We start from the raw sequence: 26,395 nt of genomic DNA on the forward strand, positions 1-26,395 counted from the left end.
CCCGGAGCTATGGCGGCACAAACTTTGGGTTGAACCTCTTCCTCGCAACATGGATCCCACTCAACACACAGGCAGACGCCTAGCCCGAGCACCCTCTCTTCACACTCGGTACTCCAATTCTCCTGGCGTCTTCTATGTAGATATCTCGGGACCAACTCCCTCCGGACACTTTACGGCCGCAGTGATCTCTGAGGGCCACCACATTGATGGCCTCTCTTTCCGCTCGCCGGACACAACACAGGCCGAAGAGGTGGCCATCGCTTTGGCCGCCTCTCACCCGACCTCAAGGGTCATTATCACGGACTCGCGCTACGCCTGTTCCCGATACCTCCAGGGTACCATAGCTCCTCTGGCCGCCCACCTTCTTCGGGCGGCCTCATGGCGCTTTGAGCCTCACTCCATCCGCATCGTCTGGTCTCCTGGCCACGCGGGTCTCCCCGGTAACGAAGCGGCGCATGCCGCTGCCTGCGTCTCTCCCTCCCGGGCCGTTACCACCTCCGACTCTGCGTCTACCCCAGACACCTCAGCTCTTACGCAGTACCGCGCAATTCTAGAGCATTATCACAGCTCACGCCGCCTTTACCCAGACCCTGCACGGGGCCTCTCTAAAGCGGATGAAAGACTTCTGAGACGCTTGCAGACTAACACCTTCTTGTGTCCTGCGGCCGCCCAGCATTTCATGCCGGGTATACACGGCTATTGTGCGCATTGTGGGGTCCTGGCCGACACCTATCACATGATGGCAGTATGCCCCTCCATACCCCTTCCTTTTTCATCCCCCTTCCCCCTACCCACAAGAGAGGCTTGGGAGGAGTTCCTGCTTGGCTGCTCTACCCTGGACGCTCAACGCTCCCTGGTGGCCCGCGCCCGAGCGGCGATCATTTCCAGTGGACTTCCGGAATAGGGAGACCACCCAAGTGCTTCTGTAGAGCAACTCTCTGTACTTTTCTGATTAAATGTTTCTCCACCACCTCATACCAAGAAGGACATCATGAGTTTGGAACGTGTACAAAGGAAGGCCGTTAGATTTATCTTTGGAAAATATAAAAGAGAGGATTCCCCGTCCCTAGTAATGCTTAGAAATAAAATCAGTTCACTAGAACACAGGCATAAAGTTAGTCGTCTCCAGTTTTTACATAACATCATAAATGGAAAAATCGGTCTTCAATTGCCTCCTTATGTAAAGCCTCTTAATGCTCGAACAACAAGACATAGACACAACCTTTCCCTTACGCCAGTATTTGCTAAAACAAAATCTCACATGAATAGTTTTTATCCGCGTGCTATAAACGAATGGAATTCCCTCCCTGTTGATGTACTACAATCAGCGAACTTCACAAATGAGTTAGAAAACTATTTGTCACATAAATTATTACAACCATAAGTAGTATTTGTACCTATTTTCTCGTTTATTTATGTAAAATTTCGTGTATTTAGTTATGTCTAGTGCCCGATTGTTGTTGGCACAGCTTTTTTTTTTTTTTTTCCATTCACGTATAAATTCAAATGTGCGGTTCTTTTTCTTGTAGTTACATATTACATGTTGATTTTATAACGTGGCCATGGGCTGCATCCTTTTCATGCACTGTTTAAATTTTCCTATTTTTGTCTATTTTTTGTCATTTCTTGTCAACTGTATTGCCCCTCCTGCATGGGCCAGTATGTTGGCCTGCAGTATGAATAAATAAAAAAAAAAAATAAAAGAAAGGAAATCGAGCTGGTGGGCAACGCCGGATGCTGCTGGAGTGAAACATGATGTTCACATTGCGCATCCAGCAGTAGAACGGCGGCGCGTTTTAGTTATCACTTACTGAAAGCGTGCAGTACACTTTCAACGGCACTACACACCATGCGCAGTAAAAAGATAGGTCAATATGCTCATTGTAATAGCGTTGGTGGCAATAGCTATAAATGTGGCGTGCAGAATGGCACCGGAATAAGAAACTGAGTGTGCACTGGCGTTTTCATGCGAGATGGGCTGGCGAGTATTGCAGAGAAGCTGATCCGGCAGGCAGCTACTGTTTTCAATTGCGCACGCCTCGTGCCTTTTCTTGTTTAAACGAGAGCTAGCAGCCGGAAAACGTATCGTGCGATCGCAGTCTGCTGATGCATTGAACGTTGGTGTCAAAAGATCGTGTTTTCCATGAACGTATGAACCGGTAAACAATAAGTGCAACTCAATTGTGTCATTTCTTGTGTTCTCGATTGCAAACGCTGGTGCCAGGAAATTGTACGTAACGGGATCGTATCTACTGTATTTACCTTTCTCATTTCCCCTCAACGTCCTTCATTCTGGACAAAGATCACCCAGCCCATGGTGTTACGTCATCTGGCTTTAATGTTGTGCCTTTATCTGCGCAAACTGACGGGCAGAGTTGGCAACGCGTGCTTCCGGTTACCCGTTTCTCGCTGCAGGCGGCTGTGTGATCAAGGCATGGGTGCAATTTCTGTTGATTATCTTGGTCCTCCGATCCGCGGTTTGTAACGCCATCTGTGTGGTGGCCTGTTTTTGATATTGTGCGTACGTTGGTATCATGCATAACAGCTCACCAATGGATCCCGTATGATCAGGTAGGGCATTCCGTACTGGAGCTGGTGGAGCTGCTAGTGACAGCCCCACCTTGATAGGTAATTTTCTACTTTTCTTGTGGAAAACCAGTGTAGCTGTGGAGTCTTTGTAGATATTTCCCCAAGATTTTCATGTATGCCTCCTGGACTCCTTGATTATGCAATGCCTTTATGACTGCTGGTATCTCTACTGAATCAAATGCCTTTTCATAATCTATGAAAGCCATATAGAGAGGTTGATTGTACTCCGCAGATTTATCCATTATCTGATTAATGACATGGATGTGATCCATTGTAAAATATCCTTTCCTGAAGCCAGCCCATTCTCTTGGTTGACTGAAGTGTTGCTCTGATTCTATAGGAAATTAATTGATAAGGTGACATAAATCCCATTAACTTTGTGGACAGTCCCTACCAATGACCCCGAGAAACAGAGGTCACATTAGGTACCTTTCATAAAGATTTGGCAACTGCCACTGTCTAAGAGCGGCAGTAAAGCAGCGATGGGATAGCCATATCACTTTTTCATCAACCTTTCCTGTAGACACAGAAGGCATAAGCCCGATACCACCACTTCATGGGAACAGCACCTTCCACGGATTGACCTGAGCCTGCCCTGACGCCAGCACCAAGGAGGGAGGCGGCAAAGCATCCGCAGGGAAATTGAGCGAGGCATCAGATTACCTGGAAGTGCGTCATTGATAGCAAAATTCAAAACAAAGTTCTCGTTTACTTTAGCCTGTTTAGTTAACTGCGACAATTAATATACACGGTAGCAGCAGGAAGAAGCACGCTGATCCAAACACCCTTCTTTCAGTGATGTCAGCTATTGGCCAATAGCAGCCGTCTAGTATAGGAATCCTGCATATATCGACATGTCGCCAGCAGCTTCGAAATGGGTGAGGAGAAGGTAGCCTGTTTGAAAAGAGTGGGTGAGAAAAAAGTGGTTTCGAGCTCCGTTTGGGAACTCCACGTGCCGCACACGACTGCAAAATTTGGCTGAGATGTTCACAGCTTCGTATGCTATCCGCGTGTTTGTGTTTTGTCACCAAGCCTGAGCGGTGGTCCAGGGCCCCTTGAATGATCCAACATGGCCCAAATAAGAAAAAAAGACCACACAATTCTTATGATGAGTGAATGCGAGAGCATTACTTGTTGCTGAGTGTGTCACCGAGTTTAGTGTTGCAGCAAATGTTGCCGAGTTTAGTGCTGCTGCATTATGTTTCCGAGTGTAATGTTATAATAAAGAATAAACAAATGCTTACTAGTACGTCAACGTGCTTTTATTAATTGAATGAATCAGCAAATCCTGTTTCTATTTTGCCCAAACACAATGTGAGAGCTGCAATTCTCATCTTGTGAGTGATTAGCGCTTGCTAATCACTGATTATTTTTTCGCCAGTGAGCTGGTCGCCAACAGATCGTCTGTCCATCTCGATGTAGCCGCTGCTCTTCATCCTTGACAGATTTGCACCGAGTCAAAATGAAACCATTGTTTGCCGCAACCGTGCAAAAAAAACCGCACCCGCTATTGACGCGATCATGGATTGACGACCTTGCGGTTCTGAAGGCATGCTGCTGAAACGCGCACTGAGTCAAAACGAAAGCTACAGTTTGCTGCAACAACTGCAGACGAAACCGCAGTTGCTATTGATTCGATCATGGATTGCGATTATGCAATTTTGAAGGCATGCAGCCAACGCGCGCACCGAGTCGAGACGAAACTACTGTTTACTGCAATCACTGCTGACGAAACTACGGTCATTATTGACGCAATCATGGATGGCAACTACGCAGCTACGAAGGCACGTGGCTAATGCTGCGTTATGCGTGGCAGTAGACGCAAGAATAAAGGCTTTAAAGGCACAAGTAGGCACGAAGCGTTCCAGCGTTGCTATCATTCATGTACGATTTCCACTGAAGACTATGGCAATGCAGACTTCGTCGCTTCGTTTTGGTTGGATGCTAGCACGGTTCTTGCTCTTTAGCGTCGCACATTTGCAGTGCTCCGTGCTCTTCGAGCTACGAGGCTTGTCCGAAGTAACGGACATAGAAATTAATGACAGTTTGATTGCATTAAATAATGTATACGCCTGCCGGGACCAGAGGAGAAAAGTCCAAATTATCTGATTTTCCCAATTAACAAGGGTCGAGTTAAAGAGGTATTACTGTAATTGTTCTTGCTTAAAAGAATGACTCTGAATAGTGTTCAGAGCTTGACACTTGCTCGAATGTTGCCCCAGGGTGTTAGCCTGGTCTTCAACGTTGTTGCCTTGGTCATCAACTTAACGCAAAACGTACAGCTGACAGCCTATTAATTTTGTCAGCCTGTTCCATACTTTTCCTTCCTGAGTATAGAAATCAATGCTGGAGACATATTTTCCCCAGCTTTCTCTTCTAGCAATGCATAGTGTTCATCGTCCTTTGAAGTTAATGAGGTCCTCAGACGTTGGAAACTGATGTAGCATGCTCCAAGTCTTACTCTGTTTCTTCTGTGCATTCCTCCAATCTTATATTAGTTCCACCAGGGCACGCGCCTTTTCTTTGAAGCCACATTCATTTGTGGGATGCACTCTAATGCAGCGTCAATGATAAAAGCGGTAAAATAAGCAATAAAATTGTTAAAAGCATTTCAAGGCATATGTGTCATTTGTTAAAATTTTTCTCAGTCTGCAGATGCTATTTTCCATCGAGGGGTGTGTGGGGGAGGATCATGTTCTTTTGTAGTTTTAGGGCAGACCAGAAAATGAACACTGCCATAAGGGTTCATAATTCTAAAAAGGGTTCTAAAGTCGGGGATGCTACGCTTAAGTCTATGGCATGTATGATGTGCAAGGCTGTAAAATGTTGGTTCTTTCCTATTTACACATAGGCACCTGAAGAAAAGGATTTCTTCTATTATTCGGCCTTTTGCATCGCATCGAGAATGTCCGCAAGGTGTATTGTGTGAGTTGAAATCACCCAGAACTATACAAGGTTCTGGCAGGGCATCTATTAATCCCTCAAGTTCCGTTCTATGGAGTCGATAATTAGAGAAGAAATGTTCACTAGTTTTCCAAGCAGTAAGGCACGAACCGCTACTGCCTCAAGAGGCATTCGGAGTTCTAAAGCCCGACATGCTACGCACTTATCAACTATTATTACAACACTACCAGACGAGGTGGTAGCGTCGTTACAGTCCTTGCAGAAAATGGTGAATTGCAGCAGAAAGCCTGCCTGTGCAGGTTTTAAGTATGTATCTTGTCCACACAGTACCTTTGCATTAAACTGATCTAAGAGTTCTCTGACGTCATCGAGGCTGTCGAGAAGACCTCTTATTTGGGTATCCACATTGATATTAATTTGTGCTGTGTATTTAAGAGAGAAAAACTATGCAAGCCCACAGGGCTCATTCCGGGCCCTATGATTTGGGGTCTGTCTTGGCTTGCTCCTGAGAGCTGCACTGATCCTTCAGCATCTGGGACGCCAATGCACTTGGCAATGTATCGATCACTTCCGCTGAGGCGCTAGATGCCCATTTGCAGTGTACACTCGCGGATGTTTCACCCGTCTCAGCGCGAGCAGAGGCCCTAAAAGTCCTAGAGCCCGCAGGTCCAGAGGACTGCTGGCTCTTCTTCCTGGGTGGCAGAACAGCACTAGCTGATCCTACAGCAGAGTACAGTGACGCTATCGCCAGTCCACTCTGTGTGGTCCAAATGGCTGCCGAGAACCATTGTGGCACTGCCCCTTGGATATATTGGACTTTATCATGTACTTCAAGAAGAAGGTTACCACTGGCCATTTTTGCAGCTTTGTATCCAGGGCCCAGTGCATTGGTAAGGCACTTGATACAAGAAAAGAAGAGAGAGTGTTCTTACGGTCTTGTCAGGAGATTCGCCGTGAATCGCATGGAAGCGTGGGAAAACTTCTATGGATTTGTTGAAAAGTTGACAGATTCATCAGTGTTCCCTCTTTCTGGAAGAGGGTGATCGCGAAGTCGGGAGAATGATGAGGCCATAAACATTTAACTGATTTCAGCAGCGGTGCCAGCCACCCACCATGGAGCACAACAAGGGCATGCGACAGGATTAATGTAAAACAAGGCTTGCCCATGCCAGCTGTACACAACCACTATAACCAAGATTGGATACCCCACACAAGGATACCCCCTTGCTGCCTGGAAAATTGGAAGTAAAAGAAGATAGGAAAGGTTGAAAGTAAAGAGAGAAAGGTTAGAGAGGAGGACAGGAAATGCAACTACCGATTTCCCCCAGGTGGGTTCGTCTGGGGATGCGGTCTACACGAAGCCGAGGCCAAAGGGGTATGTTGCCTCCACGAAAGGGCCAGAAAGGTCAGAACACTTATCATTGGCTCAACTCCCAGGATCTCCTTTTCCCCGGGCAGGGCTAAGCCTCGCACGGTTAATGTGGGAGGGTCTAACCCCCATGTGCTCGGGTCCGTGGTGTCGCAACACACCAAACGCCTGCTGATGCAGACGCCCCTGCGGAGGGGGGAAGAAATCCTTCATTCACGCTTGTGCAGCTGCAGCAGACAATGGAGCAACCCACCTGTAATGTCTCCAGCAAATCAGCGGCGCCAACCGGCTGGCGAGGCGGACGCTCCCAGGGGTCAGCGGCCACTTCCAGAGCTGCCCTGCTCTCGGCCCGATCCAAGCTCAGCGGCGCACGTGGCTGGTGCTCCCCTGCCTGTGTCACTGCTGTGCCGCGACTGCAGCAGCACAAATGATGTACGTAAGTCGCTCTTCCATTTCAAGTACTCATTGCAAAAACACTACACCGCCTCAATAATAATTTTATTGCTAGCAATAATGTTTTTCTACTTAGCAGTCATACAATTAGCCTGGCAGTGTAATTTTATTGCAGTGATAACAGGCCAGTGAAGCTCTGAATTTTTGTGCCGTTCCAACAACGCTTGATGATAATTACCACAGGGCCCGCTCGACACGATCTTAACGGCTGGAGGCGTACTATTTCATTTCATAAAATATGTAGTAGTTGAGCAAAATGAAAGCTCAAAGCTTGATAAGTTCCTCTAGGACTGAAAATGCTAGCAAACAGTTAATACTTTTGCAAACCCTAGCCCCACACCAACTGAAGCATGCCAGAGAATGGTCACCCTTGATATGACGGAGCAGCATGTTCACAGCCCAGGATCAAGCAATTGCACCGACGAGCCGTGGGGCATGCGCACCTGGCCCCCGCGGATGGCTGCACATAGCCCACCAGCATTGTCGACGTCAGCACCTTGGGAGCATAAAAGCCCGACTACTTCGTGGCCACCAACCAGTGGGCACAGTGGAAGCTTTGAGACCATGCGTCTCACGAATCTGTCCTACAGGTGAGAGACCAACGCTCAGTGTATACATACGTTTGTCTCTTGCTTCTGCCGTGCCCACAGTCGCTGCTTATACCGTTGCCAACTGTATACTGCTGTTTTGTTGATTTGCTATCTTCCTGTGACGACATAGAACCCAACCCAGAACCAACAACCGAGGAAATGCTTATGACAATATTAGAAAATATACGAGAGCTAAAACAAAGCGCGGATTCTATGAATCACGAAACTTCTAATTAGCTGTCTTGCATTAAAAAAAAGTTGGATGAACTGTCTGCAACTGTGACTGATTATACAGGGTCATATACTTGAAAAAACTGTCAACCATCTAGTACTGAAAGAAAACGATCTAGAAGACAGAGGCAGGAGGAATAACTTGATCATCTATGGCATCAAGGAAACTACAGAAGAGCGGCAGTCCCTCGAACAGTCTCCAAGGAAATATTTCTTGATCTGTTAAATATATCAGTTGAACGCATCCATAGAATTGGAAGACCTTCTGCAAATAAATGCTGACCGGTTATCATCAAATTACTAGATGGAAGAGACAAGGGTAAGATTCTTAAAAACTGTAGAGAACTAAAAGACTCGGCATTTACCATCTCAGAAGATTTCTCACCGCGTGTGCAACGAATTCAAAAAAAGCTTTGGGAAAGCACAAAAAGCAGAGACAAGGGCGACAATGTTATGCTTTTTTCGACAAAATTAAAATCAATGGCAAACAATACCATTGGGATGAAGAAAGGAATGAATGAAAGAGTGCTGCTTGCTACGCGGTGACAAAGCTACTGCAATCGCGATAGCATAGTCCCTTTAGCCCAAAAGTGCAGCTCTTTGATAAGCTTGTTTTCTGTGCTCAATGTAAATGCTCAAAGTATCATAAGCAAATGCGATGAACTTGAAAGTTTTCTTCACACGTACGATTCAGATGTTTCTATGCTCACTGAGACTTGGCTTCACAAAAACATTCCTGATAACGTTATACCACATTCGCATGAAATTATTCGCCTTGACCGCTGTACAAGAGGAGACGGTGTTGCAGTCGTAATAAAAAAAAAGGTTTAGACTACTCTTTGGTATGTCATGAGTGTTGCAATAGTCTGGCTCATCCTCACGGTTTTCAGTCTCAGTATTCTTAATGATGCCGTCTACTGGCCCCCGACATCCACGTTAGAATCGCTGCGTGACTTCCTTGGCAAACACAGCAAATGCTACACTCACATGGGTGGCGATTTCAACTTGCCTAAAATAAACTTTTGTGCGCTCAGCCTTCTAGTCAGCATTCGGACTTACACCTTGATATTGCTTTTTCCTACAATCTCATGGTGGATAGACCAACAAGAATCGCGCCAGACACAAGTTCGTGCCTCCATCTTGTTTTTGTTTCTGACATGGTTAGCCGCCTTGGTTTTACGGTCGATGTTCTACCTGGAATATCTGATCACAACATGATAGTCTTTAAACGCAACCTCAGACGCCCGGAGACGCGCGGCACCAAAGTATTTTAGACCTTCTCGAACTGAACTATGGACACACTGGATAAAATGTCAGTGGACGGTACATCGAGTACTGACGACTTATGGCTGCATTTCAAGTACATGATCCATGAGTGTATACAAAACTATGTTTCTCTTAAACTCGGGAAAGTGAACAGCTCTAACCCTTGGATTAGACGCGAGATCATTCAACTAAAATGTCGCGTCAAACGTTTGTCACACGCATGTACAACTTGCAGGTTTTTCGAGATGAAAACTATCAAAGTATCAGTTTTTTAACATCCGAATGCACAACTTGCTTACTAGCGATCCCCAAAAGTTCTGGAGGCATCTAACGGATAAGAAAGACCCTGCAAGCAAAATTTGGCTGAACAACTCTGATCTTAGGGACACATGTATTATAGCGTCAACTTTTAACGACCAATTTTCCAGCTTATTTCTGCGCAGAACAGATACTGTTGCTGAATTTAGAGGCAAAAGTCTAGATGCGCCTGACCCCGTCATAAGCGAACAAGGCATTTTTTCAGCACTACTTCACCTCAACACAAGGAAGTCATCCGGACCGGACGATGTTCCAAAGAGCTTTCTTTACGGATATGCCGAATGGTGCGTGAAATAGCTATTTGTTATTTTTAGTGCAAGTCTCAAACACGAACCAGCATATCATTGTGCGACACATCCCTGCCTCTCTAGAACCACTAAAGGCAAATACTAAGTCGATGTGGACTGTTAAAAGGCCATTCCGGAAACCTCACAGTGCTTGTTTCGGGCAAAAAAATTAGAAAATTGCGTCTGAAGGGTCTGCATACCTCTAGCGCAATTCGAATCGTCCGCTCCCGGCCAGAGAGTGGTGAAGTTGCATATGCATTTTTACTGCCACTGGTGAAGAAAACGGCGCCTGACAGACGGCGCCACGGTTTTCGCCGCAAAACGCAAACGCGCGGCCATGGTTTCTCCATGGCCGCATGTTTCCGCTGCTCTTGGTCAAGTGGCGTGGACCTTCGAGAATCCTGCAACATCACGTGAACGTGGTATTCTCTGCCACTTGCAGTTTATGCGAGTTGCGCAAGCCAGCAAAACCAGTGAAGTACTACGCGATAATAGAACTACTGAAACGTGAAATCGCGGATGATGCAGAGTGGAGAAAATGAAACCTTTTGACCGCCTGCGTCATTGTCAAGGGTAACGTCAATGAGTTTTTTTGTTTTTTTTAATATTAAATGGAACTGGACAAGCAGCAGTTTTTTTTTTCATCTTATAATGCAATACAATTATTACAAGTAGTTGAGTACTAGTAACAGGATTACAATGAGGAGTGCCTTTGTCATCGGGCTTGAATACCCTGGGGGCGTCTCTAATCATGTCCTGCATTTGCCTTAATTTCTCGATTACTAAATCTCTGTTCGCGATACTATTGCCGCCTTAGACATTTTCAAGCACTAATCTATCAGTTTAGCTTGCCTTTAGGGCCCCTTTAAGTGCTTTTTTTTTTTTCTTTCGATATGAATGTGGGGAAATTACTGCAAAGAGCCTTTGAAGTGCTTGCATAGGTGTACACATGGTGTCCTGTAGATGTTTACTGTCACATGTAATAAAGCAAACAAGGAATTACTTGCTGTTTTACTTGCTAGTTTCTGTGTCTACCTGCTGGTACAGAGTGAAATCCACAAATATTTGAATGGTGACAACAAATCATTTGAATTTGGCACCTGCTCCTGTGTCTTTCTTCAATTCCAAACACCCTATGGGTAATGCACACCGCCATCTTTGCTTTATTATCACCTCCAAACACGAGTACACTCGTGTGGTGCTCAGAGACTATGGGGAGTATAGCAACATTCATCAGCCTGGTGTAAAACACAGGCACCTGGCACTTTTGTTGCTGTCACCACTGGGTGTGTTCCAATTCTGGCCAGCATCACAGACAGTCTACGTAGACAGCTAAAAAGACAGCTTCGAGCGCCACAATAATGGATCTGGGAGAGACTGGAAGACATCTCTGCAATGCGACACCGCCTCGTGGCGACACGAAAGAAGGCAAGAAAAGCACATATCATCTCTGTATTTTAACTCTTCGTGCATGCAAACTGAGGAAAAACACAACGTAGCTTATATTAAGCACATAGGAAAGGGCAACTATGTTTTCTTGTGTGCAGACAACCTTCCTGTTGAGTTTTCAAGCCTTCTGCTCAGCCGCCACCATCTTGTTCGGACAGCAAAGTAGCCTGCATCGTTTCTGACTTGGATGCTTATCTTCACAAAGCTGTCTTCTTTGACAGCTTCGTCAGAACTGGAAGAAGACTTAAGATGGCCACTGTTCCCTTAGGTCGTTTACGACAGGTACTGCAACACAGCTGCTCTGATCCCCACCATCACGTTGCCCTCTGGGCAGCTTCATCCCTCTATGCTCACACGTGGTCTAGTTTTGTTTTTCCCTGTTCATGTGGGCATGGATCTCACACACCACCAAATGTGGCACCTGCAAAAAACACCACACACTTGGTGGCAGATCATTCTCACACCCCACAGCCACTGTTTTTGAACCAGACCTTAATTTCACTATAAATGAAAAGCAACGTAGACATATGACAAATATGCATATTACAATGAAATCGCGTGAATAGAACAGTGTGGGAACATGGCACAACTATGCATTCAATTGTGCACACTAACTAGAAAGTACGAATTTGTATCTCATTGCGCACGTTGCTGTTAACAAAAGCATGCGTTGCCACAGTAAATGTTATTCAAAATATGCAATAGAGGTTCCTTTATTTTCTCCAAAGCAGTGAAAAACAACCCCAGCTCATTTGCACAATTGTGCAAACGAGTGACTGTCACGCAAGCAATAAGATACCAAGCATTTTTTGAAGCTTTGGCAGGCAGCACAGCAGCAAAGCTGACAACATATCAACTCGTCCAGCTTTCACTGATGTGTGTGCATGTTTGTCCTGCCGAGTGAATAACCAATGCCGCTTTTTTTAAGCCCCCCAACTGCTGTGTGGTGCCAATTGAGTGCAGCATTTTGCTTACTAAAAGCACGCCATCCCTGTGCTGGGACGCTTGCTGTACTCGTACATATCTGTTGGCTGACTGCACATATTTCATGAGAGCATCTGTACAGTCTTCATGCCTGGCCATGCATGAGTGTATGAACCAACTACTACTTTCGTTTCTACCATACCCTAGGCCAGCCCTCGTGCAAAAGGTAGCAAAGAACAGCTTTGCATTTGGATCACTGGCTGTTAACAGCATTTGAATTGCTTCCCACACCACTATGCCAAATGCGCCTGTGAGCAGATAGGTCATACTGGCTGTGTTCTTGGCTGAGGCTGCCACCATGCCTCTGTGCGCTCGCGATACTTATCCACATGGGCATCACTGCAACCTTGCCAAAGCCAGAATCCCTGGACGCTGCCGAGTCCAAAAAAGGGTGGAACATTTGGTGGCCTTTATGGTACAAAAAGTGATCATAGTACGCGCTAACTGGTAGGCATACAACGAGCCACGACAACTTAACTCTTCCCGTACCGCGCCCATTGGGCATCGCTATCGATGGTTTGAAACGCCGCTTTCGAGACCTTCCGTGCCGCTGCGCTATCAGACGTAAAGGAGAAGAACTATATTTTAGTTTTCTAAGCAGTGCACTTTTTTTCCCACGAGGGGGTGATTTTTTAATGCACTACAAAGTTTCGTGATCGTCAAACTAGAAAGCAAAAAATGGCCGCCCACTATTGATGGTTTGAAATGCTGCTTTCGACACCTTCCGCGCCGCTCACAGACACACTGCGCCATCGGAGGGGAGGGAGGAGAACTATATTGGGGGCGAGGACTTACGGAGTCGCCATCTGTCCGAAGCGCCTTGCTTGCGTAGTATGAGGGATAACACGGCGCGCTCCTCATAGGTTTGGCTGTCGGCGCTCAATAAAAACACTACGCGGGAGCCCTCCTGGCCATTTCTGTAAGTACTCTCCAAACGAGGGACGTTTTTTACTGTAAAAATACTAATCTTGGGCAAAAAGAAAGCACAGAATAGTTTACAGGCGCTGTCTCTTTACCAAATACGTACAGTGAACGCCCTTTGCGCGCGGTTGCCGCGATGGAGTCCCCCGAACCAGCTTCTTGCGTGAAAGGTAGGCAATCGCTGAGAGCAGACTATGTGAAATATGTTTTTATAGTGTGCTGTCTGTATAACCAAATGGAACATAACAGAATGAAGCCTCAATGAAGCGATCGCACGGTTTTGCAGCGACCAACTGCACGTCTGCATGCATGTCTGCGCACAATGTCTCGCTTTCGCTGGGAGCGCGTTTTCGCACCGTGCTGCGAGCTGTAGGCCGCAGCATATGAACATTTGACAGTACACAAGCAACCATTGTGGCGTGGACGCTATCAGAGCTGTTCAAAAATAATTTCGTTATAACTAGGGATTTCAATGCTAATCGGCAACTTGTGATGTGCCATTGCGACAATTCAATCTTTTTTTTTCTTTTCTTCTAAATACTTGGTCGATTTCTCAAGTTGCATCTCACTGTATGTTTATCGCTCTTCTCAGCATGGAACTTCATGCTGCTGCTTTTTGTTAATTCAGTACATTCATTGTTTGGTGCTAACACAAACATGAGCATATGCCATGCCTTTTTACAATGAGGCACGCCGTAGTGGGGGACTCTGGAAAATTTCGACCACCTGGGGTTCTTTAATGTGCACCTAAATCTAAGTACACGGGTGTTTTCGCATTTCGCCACCATCGAAATGCGGCCGCCGTGGCCGGGATTTGATCCCGCGACCTCGTGCTCAGCAGCCGAACACCATAGCCACTGAGCAACCACGGCAGGTGCATCAACAAGTTCATAGAACAAATCTCCATGACATTAATCGAGCAGCGCGCGTGGGCGAGCTTCTCAGTGTGCGCTTTCTGCTGCTCACCGAACATCGCAGCCTCAATGCCGTAGCAGAAATCTTCCTCGCGGAAGTGGTTGCTACACACCCAAGTTGTAGCCGATGGCTGCTTGCCGGTTCTTAAGTTTTGAAATGCAAGCTTGCGGGTACGTGTGAAGGCTGACACCAGGCTCCGTTAGGTGCGGCACTGCGGTACCGAGCCTACCATGCCCTCAAAGGCAGCCACTATCTATTACAGTGCTTTCAAGTGCTGTCAAGCAGACACCCAAAGTGGGAAAACCTCCCCACTTAACCATAGCGCAGGTGGGACTTTCTTTTTCAGCTACTCGTCAGGGCGGCATTGTGCCGTCGTTGTCATTCTTGATAGGAATGTGGTGAGCAACAATTTTTAAAAATTCCGCTCGGTGTTACACTCTCTGTAACACTAGAAGGCGAAAGCCTGGTGCACATTGAGACATGCATTGAGTTATACATAAAGTTACACATCAGGTTATTTAAGACTTAGAGATTGACTCCAACCAAATCGCTCTTGGAACTGGAATGGAACTTCGTGCTGCTGCTTTTTGTTAATTCAGTACATTCATTGTTTGGTGCTAACACAAACATGAGCATATGCCATGCCTTTTTACAATGAGACTACGAGACCTCCAACCGTTAACTCCCCCTCGACCACAGAAACGAGTGTCCATCCCATACGTCAAAGGTACCAGTGAAGCTCTCAGCCGAATATTGAAAAAAGAAGGCCTCAAAGTCGCGCATAAATTGATGAACACTTTGAATATCCTCATTCCTAAACCAAAAGACCGTCCACCAAAAGAAAAAGCTCAAGGCGTCGTCTATAAAATCAGCTGTGCCGACTGTCCGGCGTCGTACATCGGGGAAACCAAAAATCTAAAAGAAAGAATCAGACAACATGAAAACGACATCAGAACATTCAACCGAATACGCAGCGCCGTCGCCGAACATTCCGAAGACGCCGACCACAAGATTTCTTTCCAAGAAACCCAAATCCTTCAAACAGAGACAAACTGCCGAAAAAGGCTACTACTCGAGTCTTGGCACATTCAGAACACGGCGGGTAATATAAACCGCGTGAAGGGCATTCTTCCTTCTTTGTATGTTCATGGCCTTGCAGACGCGACGAAGGGAAGAAAGGACCCCCCGCTCTAGGTCAGCAACACCAAAACAACTCGTCCCCCCCCCCCCCTGTCCCTCGTCAACGCATTCCCGCGACTAAAGGGCGCCCAGCATCGGTCAACCCAGCCGACCAGCGACGCCGAAGCCCCACCCCACCCCCACCACCTATTTTGTCTGTCTAGAACAGGTGCCCTGCCAAGTGTCTCCGCACCTTACACTCTCTCCCCCTTCCTCTCCTTTCTTACGACGGACCTTTTAAAAGCGGCACACCGCCACCTCCGAAGAATACCCCCTGAAGAAGGAGCCGAATTGGTTCCGAAACGTCGGGCTAGTAAATTTCCTTATTTGGTTGGAGTCAATCTCTAAGTCTTAATCAATTTTCCCAACCAGACAGGTAATTCTGTCGAAATGTTTAGCTTAACATCAGGTTATACATTACTAAATGACAGGCTTTCGCTCTCGGACCATCCCGGACTTGGTTATGGAGCGAGGTATGTGCCACACGTGATCGGGTATATGCACTTCCATAGGGCCACGTGATATTTTTTTTCCATCCGTGGCGACGCTAGGTTTTCGACAAGCCCATTGCAAACTCTTTAAAGGACACCTCCGCATAAAACACATGAAACTTTCGTCTTAATAACTGCGGGGGTTTTACGTGCCAAAACCACGATGTGATTATGATGCACACCAGTAGTGGACGGTTCCGGAAATTTCGATCACCTGTAGTTCCTTAACGTGCACTGACATCGCGCAGTACTCGGGCTTCTAGAACTTTGTCTCCATTGAAATGCGACTGCCGTGGCTGGGATGGAATCCGCATCTTTCGCATCAGCAGCCGAACACCATAAAGGCTGATTCACACTACGCCGACACGAGAACGATTTTGATCTGCCGACTGATGATGCGAGCAGTGTACAGCACGGGAAACGCTGTGGCCAACGGCTTAAAGGAAGGAAAAGGCTGTCGCCAACAGTCGGCAGACCAAACTCCAAAAAGTGTGAATCAGCCTTAACCATTGCACCAACGCGGCGCCACCGAGCGATGAGCTTTCAAGAAATGAAACGCTAGGAAACCAGACCATGATTAGTGTTGCGTGGCAGAAGGGCTCCCCGAGTATTCGTTTTTTTTTTTTTGCCCAAGAGTGTTCAAGCAAGCGCGCTTTGGTCACGTATCGCGTAGCCAACGAGGCTATTAGAGAAGCTTTCAGAGGCGGTTCAAAAGAACACAAACTGTACTTCGCCGCAATTGTCACATGTAAGAGGCCGCCCGTGGCGAGAAAAGACGACGACGAAGTTCGCGGAGTGTTCCGAACGGCGCGAGCGCTCGAGGCTCGCGAGCCGAGGTGTAATTCGCGAGGGAGAAGCATCGAAGCATTATTATCGACGTGGCTCTTGAGCTGGAAGGTCGCCTCGTGAGCCATGCTCTGACGACGGGAGAGCGGAGGACCCGGCCACGAAGTCTTGAGACTGGCAAGGCCCAGGTGTAGCTGTAGTCCTCGGAGACGTCCGGGCGAAGCTCCTGGGACCGGCCACTGCTGCTCACGGTGGTTCCGGTCTTCTCGAGAATTCCTCGGCCAAGCCCGTTCAACCGATAATCACAGGAGCACCGGGCCGCCACGCAGATCGTCGGAGGGCGAAGAACACTTCATTAGGCAAGTGACACGTCAGCGGTGGCTACTGGAGCTCCAGCCACGCACTCGGCCAGGTCAACGGAACCGCGAGTCGTCGGCACGTACGGCATCAGCGACGCCCCAAAGAACAAGTCGTGAGGCCTAACCCGTCGAACTTCTCAGCCACGTCAGCGCCAGCGACCTAGGTTACGGGCTTCTACCAAGCTGGACTTCAAGTTGATGGACCGATCACAAGGCAGCTACGATTGAGCGAGGGCTGGCGAGAGCAACGACAGAGAGAAAGGCTCGAGATTGCTGTGTTCTACTGCGTTCGTCATGTGTACATAATGCAGAAGTGAAATGAGCATGCACTTATCAATTTTAAGTGTCAACGGTCCGATTGAAGAACAATTCAGTGCCACCGCTCCTGCTTCCACCAGTGCCGCGATTCGCGGTACCCGCAGTCCACAGCCAATGCTCGCACCGCGGCGTCACCGTCGCGAGAAAATGGCGGCTTCGGAAAACACCTCTGAATTCTGGTCTATAAGCTCCGATAGGCTTCTAGGCTGGCGTGCTACATAATAACACCTGTCACATGGTGAGTTCGTCTTTGCGTCGGGACTTTTGCCTTTAAATGTGAAAATAGCATACTGAGTGTCAAACTTGATGATGAAAACAGTTGCTGACAGATTTTTCGAATTTCTCGCAAAAACGTCCGCATAATCGTGCGAGCATTTGGTCATGCGGGAGGAGCGCAGGGTCTGGCTTGGCGCCAGCGCCATTGCTTGAGGTATGATCCAGGCTTAATTGGAGAGGCTTGACTCAGTGCACCGCAAAGGTAACGCAGCTGCAGGTCCATACACGCCATGCCGCTTTCGACGGTGTGGAGAAACATCGCTTGAAGACTATATAGTTCCATTTTTGAAAGCCCAAGCAACCCTTTTGGCACAGGGTGGGCACAGATTTCTCATATAGTACTGCTGAAATGTAAAAAGATGTAGCAGGGTTCGCCTCTCAGCACAGTTTGGCACAATTGGTACAGCAGTAGCATCACTGACATTGTCATACGCTCCGGTAATGTCTAAAAAAGCCCCATATATATTGGTCTCCTTTCTTCTCTGGACATTTCAATACACTGAGTAAGAACAAATAAGTTATTATCCTGATGCCTACCGATTCTGAAGCCATTCTGAAGTTCTCGCAATATGACATTATGTTCTGTCCATGCTTGCAGTTTTAATTTAACTGCTAACCTACATGTTACCGATGTAATGGTCAACGGTCTATATGAGTGAATTCTATCTTCTTTCCCTTTATCTTTAAAAACTACTAATTCTACTTTGCCGCCAACTATCTGGTATTCGCCTATCTTGTCAGCTTTTTTCAACTGCTTTCAACAGAGCTTCCTCACTTTTTGGTCCCAGTTCATTAATCTGGCTCACGGGAACCTCGTCTAACCCTGTGGCTGTGAGCTTAGAAATTTTCTCTTCAGCTTTCTTCCAATTGAAATTTCTCAGCACCAGCTCCTTCTCCATAGGGTTATCGTTCATCCTCTTCCTTCTCTCAAAAACCATCTCGTCACGGACTTGAAATGTATCGGCTGTTATTTTGCGGATGTAATTTAATGCTGTGTCCCCTTCCATCTGTTTCCACCTTCATCTAGGATATGTTGTATTGTTTCGTACTTCCTGCCTCATAAGTTAATGTGGTTCTTTCCATCTTTGTCTAGGATATGTTATTGTATTGTTCCGGACTGCCTGCCGGCTAATGTGGTTCCAAAATATTCTATGTGCGGCCTTCTTTTTCTCACAACCAACGTTCAATTCCACCTTTAATATCTGCTTGAACCAGCATTTGATCCATAGATTTTTTTCCCACGGTATATTTCCCAATTTTTGCCTACTTCATCCAGTGGCAACTGTGCTTTTTTTGCCTGACTACGTTTTCGTGATGCTTTTTGTGGTTCATCGATCGCTTCCCGCATCTCGCTGTTCCACCAACTTTCCGGTTTCCTTTCCAACAAGCATGTTGCTTCTCTTTCCTCATTTCTCTCGTCATTACACTAAGAAGCTCACTCCTTGCTTGGCCATTTGCCAAGTTCTTTCTTGACTCTTGTGACTATATTTTTTATTTGTTCAGCATTCAAATTTGGACTGGTCATTCTTCGCTCCTTGCTCTCTTTCCCCCAACTACATATCCCATTTTCAAAATGAGATGCATCTATGGTATCTCCCTATGCTGTTATACCCTTCCTCGTCAATGACCGTTTTTCTCAACTTATAAATTCGTTCTCTCACCAATGGTTGATTGCCTATTTCTGACTTCCCATGTGATGTGGGCATCACATTTAGGCCCCGTATTCACTTTAACGAGTTGCTCACAGAGCATTAACTTCCCATTGTTGTCGGTATAAGCATTTAGATACTGTGTGTGGGCACTCCCGTAGCATGATAATTTCGGCATCATTCCTCAACTCTTGATTCCTGCAATGCTAGCGCCATCTGTGTGATGTGCCAGTCACTACATCCTCTGCAAAGGAACAATATGATACAAGACAACCATGATTCACAAGATGAGTCACTTCTGATGCAGCTGAACCTTGACAAGCTTACAGGACGACCTGAAGCTTCTGACCACAAGACCCATGTCGCAGCTAGTGCAGAGGGCAATGTTGTCTTGCCACTCATCCACTGGTTTAGTTCCGGGACCACCAGGTTGCGTAAGATTCAGCTGCTGCCCATAACAGCCCCGGTCTGTGTTGTCTGCATGCTGTCTACTCGAAGCAGCCTACCCACTAAGAAGCACAGCTAAGTAGCCGTCTGATTCGGAACACACCCTATGATGATGCAAGAGTAATGAGCCATACAAAATGACTTCCTCCAGAGCACCGGGAGAAAGTAAGAACCTCCGAGAGATGCTTACCTAGAGCCCCGTGAGAAGTGGCAGCGGGCGGCAAACCGCAGGTAGGGGTTTGGTGGGGCGCATCCCAGGGTGTGCAGCATTCGTCTCTCCCGTAACTTGTATGCACTGCGACGGCTCAGCACTGCCACGAGAAGGGCTCGCAACCGTTGCTGCATCAGAAAGACATTCATGTGGCCACAGTTGACCATGGCAGCTTCCCATTGTGCACCAAGACCGCAGTACGAGCTAACAAGTACAGTAGAACCTCGTTCATACGTTTTCAAAAAAATTTAGCTGACAAGCCCATATTAAGGTGCAAGGGCAGAAAGCATTCATTTCTTGCAAAACATAGTTACAGTTGAATCTCGTTAATTCAAACTGACGCTGTGGTCCCGTCAAAGTTGTGTGTATTCCAATGGGCGAGAACGCTCGGTAATTCGAACGCGAAAGCATTTGCGACGGTTAATTCGAACATAACCGTGTACCGATAATGTTCTCAGCAGCACGCCAAATCACGTGGCGGCGCCTCCGATCGGCATTGCTCCGACACCGCCATAAAGCAAAAGCTTAGAAGAGACCCCTCAACTCCGCGCGGATAAATTTAAAAAAGAAGAAGAAAATACCGCGGCGAAAATTTCCTCTCTCAAATGGTAAGGTCGCCGTTTCCGCGTCATGCCAGAACACGCGTGTACGTGCCGACATCTCAGCCAACGCTGCAGCTGTGGCGCAGAGGGAAGCAACGCGGAGGCCCAGTCCGGCCAACGCTCGCTTCAACGGCAGAAAACGAAACTTCGGGGAGTGGGCTAAGCTGGCGCCGGGCCGGCGGGCGCGCACGGAGACAGTCGAAGGTGAGGGAGCTACGAGAGAGTTGAGAGGGAGGGTGAGGGGAGCCACCGAAGCGACGGGGTTGCCGAGGCCATATGCGCTTCCCTGCCGCTCTCCTCCCTCACCTTCAACGGTCTCCGCGCGCACGCGTCGCCGTGCCGGCGCCGCCCCCTCCCTGAAGTTTCTTTCACTGCCGTTATTGGGATGCGAGAGAGAGAGAGATTGTGGTAGTGAAGAGGAAGAGGCGCTATCGGGATGTGAGCGTTGGCCGGCGTGGGCAGTTTCGTGGCCCTCGCTCGCTATGTGCTTGCACGCCGCGATATTTCACGACTCGCACCGTTTGTACGAAGCGCTATGGTGCACAAATACGTCAAAAATAAGTACTTTTATTTCGAACAAATTTTCGGGCCCCTTCGAGTTGGAATTATCGAGATTCGACTATTTTCTGCTGGTGCGTCACACCCTTAGACAGGAACAACTCCTTTTGCACACATTCCAGACCCTTGTCCGCATTTTCGTTGTCTTTCGTGCGAAATAAGCTTTGTAAAGCTTCCAAGCCAGCAAGGGCTTCAGCGAAGGTAGCCTGCGGGCGCAAGCCTTCGTTCTCGCCGCCGTCTTCAGGCACCTCATCCGCCATTACCTCCGTTACGATCTCGGCAAATCGTAGAACCGCACGCTGCGCGCGCTTAGTAGTACGCGTTGAAGCGTGGGGCGAGGGAACGCAAAGGTCAATTAGCTCGCCGCTGCTGCCGCGCTTCGGGCGAACGAGCAATGCACAGAAGTCGCAGAGGGGGGTTCATTGAGCACTGCAGAGTCTGCCACTTAGCGCTTCACAAACGAGCGGCCCAATGCTGAACGTATTAACACATTCCTCTATGGGGTTTATTTTTGAAGAGTGGCACATACCCAGTGGCCCACATCAAACACTTAAGAGTGGTACACACCCACTCAGTGACCCAACTCAATTCAAAATAAAGGGTTTAGGGAAAGCGTGTGTGTAGAGTAGGACAGCCCTTGCCAAGACCGGCTTGGAAGCTCGGCTCCTCATTTGTTATACTTTTGTGCCACAAAACTATGCAATTCTGTCAACATGGCATCTTTGAAAGGTGCGAGGAATTGTCAGGGCCAGCGTCTCTTGAAATATTATGCTCCTTACAGAACTTCTGCAGAACCCAGATTCCAAAACGTGCCAAGTCAACAGGCATGTTAACTTTCCGAAGCACAAGGAAGCTGAGCTCTGCCAGCTGGACAAAGATATCCTTGACGTTACTGAAGACAACACTGTAGAAAACGAAACGGAGGGTGCGGTCGACGAGAAGATCGTCTATGCAATCTCAGATGCTCAGTTCATCCTGGAGCAACCCCATCAGGCTGCCAACATCAGCGTCCAGTCTACCTGCAGACAGTCCAATTACCAGCCAGCAACAATCCAGATAGCAACAGGCAGGCTGCTGTGTCACAAGGACAGCTCAGTGCGCCGTGTCATCGGTCAGTCGTGCTCCCGAGGTTTCAGGTGCCTACGTATGCTGGCTATTTACATCAGTGGCAAGAATTTTGGGATCACCACAGTGCAATGCAGCTGATTTTGCAGTCAGTCGCAGTACAACGTGGCATGCGCATCGCTCACAGTGTACCGGCACTTCACACGGCAGCAACGACAATTTGCATGGATTCATCAGCCCGGCTGCAATGAGGTGGGAGTACCGCATGGCGAGCACCACCATGCAGCAGGAACCAGAAAGGTGACATGCTCCATGCCACAGTTTTCAAATTGGAGCTAATCTAATAACATTGCCCAAATTGGTGTGAAAGAGGTTCATTGAAAAGCAGCACACCCCCAGTGACCCAAGTTGGAGTGAAAATAAAATGGCAGAAATACTGCCACAGACAAACCTGGAAGTGCATCAAGTATCCTAGATCCCATTAAAAATGACAAAGGGTAAGCCGGCAGTGAAAGCAGATGGAAACGCGCTCATCAACTAAGGTGCACACTTTGTTCTTTGGAACGATGCTACAGTGCTGCAAACCCGACATGCCAGTGTTTTTCGTACTTTATGGGGGCTCTCTTAACACTTTGGAGCCGTCTACACTTTCGTGTACAGTGGAATCTCGATGATACGAATCTCACGGGGTCACGAAAAATATTCGTATTAGCCGAAATTCGTATCATCGAAACACAATTAAAACTAGCTAAATTAGGGGGGAACGCGGGGATCAGATTGAGAAAATCGTGAGAAAAATCTATTTTTGAAAACCATGCGTTTGGTTTGGGTATCTGCAACGCCTTATCTACGCTGCATCAAAATGGTTTGGCTGAAAACGCACTGAAAGTGCCCGAAAAAGTTTAATTCGTCAGTGCGCAGGGTGAGAAAACAGCTTTAAATCGCGCAAAATCATCGCAGTTCACGGAGGCATATCTCGTATTTCCCGCCACCGAGCGCTGCCGTCTTGGTATTGTTCGAAAGCTCAAAGTTTCGCCGTTCCGCTTCTCAATTCGTCCGTCGTCGCCAACTTGTAACAAACGCACAAACACCAAAGAAGCGCGGGTCTGCGATAGGTAGTCACACGGGCCCTCTGATAAAAGTGGGCCTCCGATTGGCTGCCGTGCTGAAAGGCGTCTCTCCATTGGTTGCTGCTGTGACAGGGGCAAGATGGCAACCGCAGTTGTCTGCTTCGTAAACCACGCCGGCGTCTTCACTTGACACACAGAATTCGGATTACTGAGAACTCCCAGGTTAGTGATGGATCGTCGCTCGTTGGTGAATAAACTTTGGACGAAGCACGCCTTCGGAATACGGAAGCGCTCCTACGGCAAGAAAAATACGGCGATTAGCGGGAGAAGCAAAGGAGCACCCGACTGAACGAGCGCAACCTTGCACCGTGGATTACGTGCCGCGCTATCTTGCACCGTGTGACTCCAGCAGCGAAACCCACAATCGCCCTGTGCCATTGGCACCGATAACGCAGCCGGCGGAAGACGCGCCAACGGAGGCTCCCGCGCCTCGGCGTACGGCCGCGTGAATCAGCTGAGATCGTATCTCGGTAGACATAACTCGCTGCGACTAGGCAAAATGGCGCAAAAAAGAACACGGCCCGAAGCACGGCAGCCACTGCGGCCGCCCGATGGCACGCGGAAAAGGAGGAAAAGCACAAAAGCAACAAAAGCGCCACCGCTTCGAACTCTTCGCGCCCATTCGCGGCCTCCGTGCTGTCTGGCGTCGCGTCCGCGCCTCCGCACCAAAAGAGAAAGGGAGAAAGCACGTGACTGCGCGCTGTTCTCTTTCGCGGCCGTCGGTGGGGCGGCATTTATTCGTATCAACCGACGTGGGTCGAAAATCGATTCGTAACAACCGTTTTCTAGCACGTTGCAAAGTAATGGGGCTCGGCCGGGACCGCAGAAAAATTTGTACCATCCGGAAATTCGTATTAGCCGTGATTGTATCATCGAGGTTCCACTGTATACAGTCGAGCCCACTTATAACAATATTCAAGTGCCACGAAAATTCCATTGTTTACCCGGGTTGCATAAAAAAAAAGAAAAAAAGGGGGATGGCAGAACTCTTGTGAGAAAACTATAACGGCGGGGAGGACAGTGCCCCTCCCCATCACCTTACTCCTTCCAGCTGCTCATTATGTTGACTCGTTTGACTGTGTAACTCTGCTTCGTGTGCACTTCGATCGCACGTAGCAGCTGTCAGGGATGGCACTGCTATAACAACTGCAAAGAGGGGTCTCGCAGGCGGCAAGTGACGCGTGAGCTTCACCGAGGCATCGCTTTAATGAAGGGGCCTTTTAAAAAATGCGAGAAGGTTGCCGCGGCAGCCTCTCGGCTTGAGAAATCCAGAAGAAACACTGCGGCAAGATAGCCACAAGCATCTCACCAGGTACTTCTCACTGGCTTGCACGAGAAAACCCCATGCTTGCTTTATGCGAAGCTTGCCGACATCCTTCTTTTGCGAAGGTCCCTCGCGAAAATGAAGCTCCGCAGAGACTGAATCATCTGCAGGACCTCTTGCGAATACAATGTTGAGGCAGCCTGCCCTACCGTGTCATCGGTTCCGGTGTCGTTATTCGATGCAAGCACATTTGCGACGATCGCTTCACCGGTTAGAAGCACTTTGTTTCCAAATCTATAGCAGCTTGTTTTCTTTTCACTGGCGACATCAAGCATTGCAGATCATCAGCGGGCGGATCGGCCATCTTCCGTTTCGGCGACGAGGCAAAACGAGGCTGAGAAACCACGTGGCCAGGAACGACTTCGGCGACACAACCAACAAAGATGAGCACGAGTGCCTCCATCCGTCGGCAGAACTGCGCAGAATGAAGGCCGTTTCACATGCTGCAACTGGAGCGAAAAAAATCGGTGCGATCGCACGGGTCGCAATGCGATTTTTTGAGGGCTCTTTCACATGACTGCGATTTCAACAATGCGACTGGTGTGACACCCAGAGTTGCTTGCTGCCAGGTTTTGTCGCACACGCCGCATAATTTCTTTAATGTAATGAAAAAGACGTGCGCGTTATAATATAATTGACCTCTCTTTATTAAGAGCAAATAATATGTGCATTTTGTAATTTAAGAACGCTTCAAAGTTTAATTTGTTTCGGAGTGCGCAACAGCGGTTTGTGAAGTTCATTACGAGGAGAAACGGCGGACGTAAACAGCTGTTCGCAGGTGCAGGTGATCGTTCAGCGCAGTGTGCTGTCTCGTGTGTGTTTTATGCCCGTGTCGTTCTTCCTGCGATTAAACAAATTACAAGAGGACCTATCAACAAGCCCCTATAGCTGTTCTCATCGCATATGCAGTATTCGGAATGCGGCTGCAGCGAAGTTGTCATGTCAACGCAGAGACCCTCGCGCTACCCGTGCTTAACGTCAGCTTCTGAAAAAAGGATGTGTGTGTATTGCTCGTGATTGCGCATAAGCGGTTCCTGCTCCTAGCAATATTCTTGCATCAAACTTAGCAGCAAGCACTAACCCAAAAGCTCACGTCTGCCCCTGAAGGAAGCCGCAAATGATCTGTCTGTAATTACTGGACGTGCAATGCAATTTGTGTTGTGAACGTTTATCTTAGCGCCAGCCTGGTTCGTCCGTCTCGGCGCATGTGCTGTAATTATTCATACAAGTGCTCTCTGAATATTTCGAAAGGCGTAAAAGCCAACACCACATTTTTTTTAGGAGCTGCAGTCACTTGTGTACGTAGTATCGTATCATTCTGACAGACATGGACGTCGTCTATTTTCTCGTCCTTTTTCTTGCGCTATTAGTGTGCTGTGAATCTGTATCATGAAGCTTAAGTTAATATGCTGCAGTACGCAGTGCAGCCCCACGGCTAACATTAAAATACCTTGTTAGGAGAATGTTTGTTTGTTTAATAACAAAATCCAACGCTAAAATTTTGTATTCATAGTGACAAGTGTAAAGTAAGAAGCTGTAAAAACTATCCGCTGATAGCATATGTGTGCTTCTACCTGCTTGAGCACATTATCTTAAAAGTGAGGTTGAACACCCCAGATAACCAAAAACATATGCAACTGGAGCAGGCACTATGGCTCCTTTCCTGGAAATGAAAGTCAGCATCCCAGTCTGTTAAGCTAGTCATGTACTTAACCTATATTAGA

The 26,395-nt window shown here is 47.7% G+C and overlaps 1 protein-coding gene across 1 annotated transcript in view; it reads right to left on the minus strand.

Annotated features, from left to right (window-relative positions):
- The window catches only part of LOC119437580 (transcriptional adapter 1-like), a 72,714-nt gene that overhangs the window by 8,075 nt on the left and 38,244 nt on the right, over positions 1-26,395 (minus strand). Inside the window, exons 7-8 of the mRNA XM_037704582.2 lie at positions 19,972-20,120; positions 7,116-7,275 (exon numbers count right to left, since the gene is read on the minus strand). Coding sequence (XP_037560510.1) covers positions 7,116-7,275; positions 19,972-20,120 — 309 coding nt within the window. The remainder of the gene's footprint in view (positions 1-7,115; positions 7,276-19,971; positions 20,121-26,395) is intronic.

The sequence above is a fragment of the Dermacentor silvarum genome, chromosome 1 (genome assembly GCF_013339745.2).
Source record: "Dermacentor silvarum isolate Dsil-2018 chromosome 1, BIME_Dsil_1.4, whole genome shotgun sequence".
NCBI lineage: Eukaryota > Metazoa > Arthropoda > Arachnida > Ixodida > Ixodidae > Dermacentor > Dermacentor silvarum.